The 7,500-nt window shown below is 45.2% G+C and overlaps 2 protein-coding genes across 3 annotated transcripts in view; one reads left to right on the top strand and one right to left on the bottom strand.

Moving 5' to 3' along the window:
* Positions 1-173, top strand: part of LOC105900941 (cortexin-1-like) — a 12,041-nt gene extending 11,868 nt beyond the window's left edge. Inside the window, 1 exon segment of the mRNA XM_031575162.2 lies at positions 1-173. This exon segment is cut by the window's left edge and continues 121 nt beyond it. Within this exon segment, the coding sequence (XP_031431022.1) occupies positions 1-110 (110 nt within the window). The 3' untranslated portion in view covers positions 111-173.
* Positions 174-1,274: 1,101 nt separating this feature from the next.
* Positions 1,275-7,500, bottom strand: part of fbn2b (fibrillin 2b) — a 56,672-nt gene continuing 50,446 nt past the window's right edge. For both annotated transcript variants that reach the window (XM_031575160.2, XM_031575161.2), the window contains exons 59-65: positions 7,144-7,266; positions 6,679-6,795; positions 6,196-6,321; positions 5,748-5,867; positions 5,289-5,514; positions 4,795-4,948; positions 1,275-4,331 (exon numbers count right to left, since the gene is read on the bottom strand). In XM_031575160.2, coding sequence (XP_031431020.1) covers positions 3,960-4,331; positions 4,795-4,948; positions 5,289-5,514; positions 5,748-5,867; positions 6,196-6,321; positions 6,679-6,795; positions 7,144-7,266 — 1,238 coding nt within the window. In that variant the 3' untranslated portion in view covers positions 1,275-3,959. The remainder of the gene's footprint in view (positions 4,332-4,794; positions 4,949-5,288; positions 5,515-5,747; positions 5,868-6,195; positions 6,322-6,678; positions 6,796-7,143; positions 7,267-7,500) is intronic.

Genomic DNA, 7,500 nt, shown 5'->3' with positions numbered 1-7,500 from the left:
TGCGCTGCTTCCGCATCCTGCTCGACCCGTACAGCCGCATGCCCTCCTCCTCCTGGACCGACCACAAGGAGGGGCTGGAGAGGGGCCAGTTTGACTACGCGCTGGTGTAGCCTCCGAACGGGACTGGCGCTGATGAGAAGCCTGGATCAGTGAGAGGGGGGAGGGGGGGGGGGGGGGGGGGGGGGAGAGGTTGGCGCTGTTTCTGCCAACCCTTTAAGCCACACCTCTCTGGGTCATGTCGTGACGTGCGTGAACAAACAGGGTCAAGGGTGTCAGACGGGGCACTGCGGTGCTCCCCCAGCGCTGTGGTGCTGTTGCCTCTTCAGTGCTGATTTCATCGATCGGTGATTAGTGGCTTTAACACCTCACAATGTCACACTACACTTGAGAGTAGTCCGAGGCAGGAAGGGGCTACATCACCTCTTCAGCTAAACACACTGAAACGCCACAAACACAAATCCTTTTTGGGGCATCCGCTTTGAAATCATTCCTGATGTCTGACATACTCCATTTTGCTAAAAGTTTCATCTTATCATTGTATTTACTCTTGATGGTCTCTGACAGCAAACGGTAATGTTATACCAGATGTTTAGCACTATAAATGAAAGACCTTTGTAGATTGTGGTACAACAGCTGTGTTTACATGAACAGCTTTCCCTTTAAAAGATATCAGAAATGTGTTCCTGTCTGTTCTAATGATCTTTCAGGCGTTGGCCTTTCCATGTGTCTATTTAACTGATAAGCCATATACAGTTTACTTTGTTGTGCCCATCATGTCGTTTGGTTGCTTTTGTTAGCTCTAGTCAATCTGTTAAGCTTGGTGTGAACCTGCAACTTTTAGAAACTTCAGAAGTGCTTTATTTTTCTAACCTGACTTGAGAGTCATTCTTTTTGCTAATGTGTTCTGTCTCTTTCTCTCTCTCTCTCTATCTTATTTGTACACTTGCTCTTTAATCTTGATTATCAACTCTAAATTGACTGTAAATGGAGGAGGAGTAGATTGTGTCGCTTACTGTGGGTGTTTTAAAGATTTGTAAGTAGATTGGATATTTTCTTAATGATTCGTTTTTTTGCTAAGCCGGGTGAATTCTGGTAAATAAAAAATGGGTTTCTTCATGTGGCATTTTCTCATTTCCTGGTGAAGTGCTGGAGAAGGTGAATTAACTTCCCCTGTCAGATCAATATACCATTGTGCTAGTTGGCCTTACCCCTTAAATTAGCTTTAATTGGCCTTAAGCGTTCCCATTTCTACACCAATAAAAGCAGAGACACAGTGAAAAATATAACCCACAGGATTTATTGACGGTTGATGTTTCTGATAAAACTTTACAAAAATGAATGCAGGTTACTCAGTCTTGATGGATGTATATGCCCAATCCATGAAAGAAAGATCTTGTGATCATGTTTTTCCTCAGTATAAAAAAAGAGTAGTTGACTTTACAGACGGAAAAGAGCCAGAGGATGTTCTCCTTGACACTCGTCATAGATATGTTATGGCTCAAAAAAGTCATGGAAACCCCATAGGCAAACAGGGCCTGTATACCACACCATCCTGAGCATTACTGAGAACTGACTGAATGATGGCAAAGGTGTGTTTCAAGTTTGATGCTAAAGCTGAAGTACAGTACGCACACACACACACATTCTTTTACATGTAGTGGCAAATAAAATAATAATAATAATAATAATAATAATAAAAAACAAACAAACAAAACAAAAAAAGATACAAAGTATACAAAGTTTTCCCATGGTAAACAAAAAAAAATGGTTATGCATAAATATAGATCAGGCTGTTCAACAGTGCAGTAACCTTGATGTTCAGAGTTGCAGAATCCATGTTGTTTAGCACCAGAGGCTGGAAATGAGAAAGATGCTCTTTGAATGCATGCAAAAGGACTGGACCCTGGTGAGAGTTAACACTGACTCCCAGCAGAAGGTTGTTCTCAGTATTCCGATTCCCAGCACTGGGAAATACAGTATGGAATTCTATTCCAGCGCGGGTCCCTGAATCTCCCATTTGTCGCTGATTCTAAATGCAGAAGTGTTACTGGAGCACTCCTGGGTCTGGAGACATAAACAGCGTTATTTAATCGCACTGGGCCTCCCTGTGATTGGTTCTTTTTTATCTGAGCAAAACAAAGTCATCAGCACTTTAAGGCCTTCAATGTTGTGTTTACAAGTAAGTGTTTTGGCAGCCATGATGCTTTTCAGACAACAATTTTTTTCCTTTCACTTTAAAATATACAATTTAATTTTCAAGAAGCAAGTTTGTATAATATTGGTTTTCAGCATCCAGACATTACAAGAGACACAAACACATAACAAAGAGACAAAGGAAACGAAACACTCTTAAAATGTCACTGCTGCAATCAAGAATCGAGACTGCGTTTTGTCTTAGTACAGCGAAAGAGTTGGAATTATTTAGCACCTTTTCTCTCCTTGAGAAAAAACAACTTTATGAATTCAGATGAAAGTTGACCTGATGGATGTCTTTGTCAGTGAGGTTCAGTGCTTGCCTGTGCGTGTCCCTCTCTGTAATGAGTAGTGGAATCTTTCCCGGCTTTTTTGCATTTAATAGCGAAGATGTCTACAAGTACCTGTGGTGTGAGGTTTCCATGGTGAGTCTTGCTGAATGTAGTTTTTTTTTTTCATAAGGCTTTAAGTGGTCTACCCACCACAGTACAACAAGGGGGGGAGGGGCTCAACCTGCTCTTTAGAACATCAGATATCATTTATGGACTAGATTTCTGCTGTGCTCCAAGGCCCACCAGGCATTGAGCGTAACCTGCTGCCATTCTGTTGAAGATCTCCCTGATAAAAACTCAAAGAGCAGTTTCAGTGCATGATAATAAAAACAACTGCAGCACCATGAGACTGATGTCCTAATACACCCGTCACATTGACTAAATGGGGTGGGGCAGAGAGGCCCCCTGCTGGTCACATACATTACTACAACACAGCGACGACATGACTGATACTAGGGACAGAGAAGTTGAGGTAACAGAGAGAGGACGGCACAAGCAAAAACACAGGAAACAGTACGCAAGACATTACACATCTGACATGATTTACCCCACCCCCCCCCCTTTTACAATCTATCCATGCTCTACTCTCTCTGGAAACCTGAAAATGTTGTGACAATTGTTGCAGTCCTTCGTGTGAATGTTGTTTTTTCCTTAAACAGCACAATACATGAACATACATAGAATACTGAATGAAGCAAGAGTGGAATCTTTCACCCCAGTGTTGAACGAGATTACAGAAAGGGGAGGGGCTCTCCGGACCATCTCTGACAGGCACTTACTCATCATTAACATGAGTTTCTTTTGTACAAATTTGCCCCCAAATTTTTACCACACAACTAAAAGTAAGAGGTGGCTGTTTAACGACAAAGCCTGAAAAAGAAGTCAGTAGAGAGATGGGAAGATCATTTTGAACCACTTCTTTTAATTGTAAACTTCTATACTTTTTCCTTCTCAATCAACTGCAACATTCTTCTTCTTCTTTTTTTTTTTTTAACTTCAAACCCCCACACAATAATTCCACACTATTGGCTTTGGCTAAAACTTGGTGCAACTGTGCGTTGTACATACGTACGTCGTATTTTTGACTGAAAATGTCAGCTCTTTTCTCTCGTCTCTTTACTCTGGCTGTCAAAAAGAGGACGCGTGCAGAAACCACATCACCTGTCTGTAATCTTCTTGATTTAGTATTGATGGGGGTTGGGTTTGGATAAATGGGGTTTAGGGTAACAAATAAAACAACAGCAAACAAACAAAGAAAATAAAAGTGGTAGGTGGTCGACTCAGTTTTTGGGCCACAGTGCCCTGTTTGGGTAGTATAAAGTATCAGGTTTAAGGTAAAAGGGTAGGGGAAGGGGGGTAGGTATTGGAGGGGGTGGCAGTCCTGGGCCGGTTGGGGCTGGGCATGGGTGGGTGGGGGTGGGTCGGAGGCAGGGCTCAGTGCAGGTGGATGTGCAGCTTGATGCGCAGCGCGTCTCCGATCTCCCCCAGCAGGTAGTCGTTGTCGTGCTGGTCCTCCAGCTGCCGCAGCTTGCGCGGGCCGAACAGTGGAAGGCTGGCGATCTCCAGCCGGTAGGAGCCCGGTGGCGGTGCCTTGCGCCCCAGCCGCAGGATGCTCTTGCCGTCGCGGCGCTCCTGCAGCCGGAAGTACTCTGTGTGCTCGCCGTGGGTGATGACGTAGCGCACGTGGTGCGCCAGCGGCTCCAGGGCTGGCAGCAGCTCCAGCAGCGGCTCGCGGTTCTGCAGCGTCGACAGGCTCAGGTTCATGGGGATGGACTCCTGTGTGTCCACGCTGGCCATGCTTACGCCCTGCACGCACGCACGCGCACACACACACACACACACACACACACACACACACACACACACACACACACACACAGACACACAAAGAACAAAGCACAAACAGTCAGACAGGAGCTGAAACTACTTTGCCAGATTATTATTGTATACATATATATATATATATATATATATATATATATATAATACTGTTTGTGAAAAATGAAAACATCTTTTTTACAATATAACAATCTCTACTTTCAAAATAACATCGTAATATTGTGCACAAAAATATATGCATTAAGACACGTATTGCTAGCAAATGACAATAGAATCCATGTCAATATTTCATGTAAGCTATCTGTGGTGAACATCCTCTGATTTCACAGTTTCAGTGATACGACCAAACGACACATGGTAAACAAGCCGCATGTGGGGAGACCTGGTTTGGATCAGAGCCTGTCTGTGGTGTTCTGGAGTGCAGCCGTACCTGCTTGTCAGCGGCGCTTCGCCGGTGGCGTCCGTTCTTGCCGGCGTCACCATTAATCTTGCACTCGTAGCAGGCCTCGTGAGAGAGACTGTCATCGCCCTCTCCCTCAGGGTTGAACTGGCCCAGAGGGATGCCCATTCCTGTGATACAGTGCCTGAGACAGAGAGAGAGACAGAGGAAGATGAGGAAGAGGAGAGAGATGATGGAATGATCCAGGAGAGTGAGAGAAGGACCATAATGGAGAAGGATGGAGGAGAGGAGAGACAAGACACAAGGGGACAAAAGATGGAGAGAAAAAAAGAAACCAAACAGGAGATGAAGATTACTATCTTGCAACTCGGTCCATTTCAACTGCAGGTCTGTTTGGATGCAATCAGTGTTATTGGATGTAATTTGTTACATTACATTATATTATTGCTTCTTACAGGGATTGGTATGTGACTAACTAACTACTCCAAACTAAGACTCCAGTCAGCTCCTGGCTGGTTCCTCACCCTTGTCCTGCTCTGTAGTAGCCCCCTGGGCAACCACACTGGTAGCCTCCATCCGTGTTGGAGCAGCCGAAGCTGCAGGGGTTGCTGCCCATGGAACACTCGTTCACATCCTGGCAGTTGCCCTGCTCGAAGTCGAAGCCCGACGGGCACACGCACTTGAAGCTGCCCAGAGTGTTGTAGCAGGAGGCGGAGCCACACATCTGGTTGCCGGAGCACTCGTTCTCATCTGGACAGGTGGACACACACAGAGATAAAGTTACAGAACAAAGAGCACGTGCATTTTGGGTAATCAGTGCTACATACATACTTAGCTTCTGTTTTGTTGATTTGTATGTAAGAGACACGCACAGAAATAGTGACAGCTAGAGACAGAAAGGGGCGACAGAAGAACCAGAAGGATGCTGCTGACTGGTTCTCTGTGCCTCCCAGCTGACTGCACTTCTGTGCTGTGGGACTCACCCACACACTGGTTCCACTGGTAGTGCTGTGCGTAGCCCTGAGGGCAGCCACAGCGGAAACCTCCCATCATGTTCTGGCAGCCGTGCTGGCAGCGGTGGTTCCCCCCACACTCATCCACATCTGAGGAGAACAGCACACAGATGTTAGTCTCTCAACGTTCTCTCACCTGCTCATGCTATACCCCACGCCTGTTCTCACAGTCTAGAGACAGGGGCATTCACAATGCGCATTCACATTCATAGACACAAATACAGTAGGAGTGACGCATACAAATTAAGTTTCAAGGCCAAAACCAAAGTCAAGGTCAAGTTCGTTGAGATGAAATGTGTTGTGGGGTAAACACCATCTGAAGTGTGCTAGTGTTTCATTTGATGAGCGTTGTGTTGGTTTGGGTTGTTTTTGTTTTGTTTGTGTTGTTGTTGTTGTTGATGATGATGAGTGAGCTCACCTTCACACTCGACGCCTGTCCCGTCTAGGGAGAAGCCCTTCCCACACTCACAGTTGAAGCTGCCTGGGGTGTTGGTGCAGGACGCACGAGAGCCACACGCACTCGTCTGGCTACATTCATTATTGTCTGTGAGAAGAGGGGGAGAGAGAGAGAGAGAGAGAGTGAGAGAGAGAGTGAGAGAGAGAGAGAGAGAGATAGAACAGAAGGGGGCAGAGGCAGAAAACAAAAGGGGAAGAGAAGGAGAGAGAGAGGGAGGTGGGGGGATGAAAGTATAAGGACACAGAAAGAAGAAGTAAGATAAAAGAAGTTATTTGAAGAGTAGAGGGACAGAAGAAACAAAAAGACAGACACAGTTATGAAGATGGAGAGGAGCACAAAAGAGAAGAAAAACAGTTAACAGCCAGCAAACAACACAGAGCTGTTTACAGATTTCAAAAGCAATACTCCTCTCCACATTAACGATCTCCCAGGCAACCCACTTACCGATACATGCGGTCTGGTGCTGTGTGAAGCCGGGCGGACACTTGCAGGTGAAGCCACCAATGGTGTTCACACACAGGAACTGGCAGTTGTGCTGCTTGGTGGAGCACTCATCCAAATCTAGGGGTGGTTAAGAGGCAGTTTAGTCTCAGTAAGTCTGTTTATGATGAGGAGACTTCAGGCAGGATGGGATGGAGATGCTTATGAAGGTTTAGGAGAGAGATGGTCTTGTAAACAGATGGAGCTCAGATTGCATATGCTGTTGTTTATCAGGATTAGTCAATTCCAAGATTGGCAAAATCGAGATGGAATAGATTTTGATACTCTAGCCTTGTTTTTTCCCCTCACAAAATGACATTTTTTCACATAACCTAAAGTCACTTTGAATGGAGGAATCTGACGTAATCGGTGTGGTGTAAATGTGACTTCACTGATACCAGCTGGACGGGACGGGGCTGAGGGACTCACCTTTGCAGGACTTGCCATCAGGCTGCAGGGTGTAACCTCTGGGGCACGAGCACAGGTAGCTGCCCTCCGTGTTCTTGCACAGGAAGTTACACGGCTTGGGAGACTGTGAGCACTCATCCGTGTCTGCGGGGAACATAAACCATCGTCAATGACAAGAGGTCGCAAAAACAGAAATATTAGATCAGGATTTCAGCTAACACACCATACTGAACATACCACAGAACCACCTTCTAAATGTTTGTCATATTATAATCATATTGATAAATGCAACTTTGGTGCATTGTAGTTTATGATAAAGTATAGTGTTAGACAGACTAATACAAATATATAGTGTGACATAATGCATATTCTATTGTG

This window comes from Clupea harengus, chromosome 10, assembly GCF_900700415.2.
Source record: "Clupea harengus chromosome 10, Ch_v2.0.2, whole genome shotgun sequence".
NCBI lineage: Eukaryota > Metazoa > Chordata > Actinopteri > Clupeiformes > Clupeidae > Clupea > Clupea harengus.
This window is presented reverse-complemented; position numbering and strand designations above follow the sequence as displayed.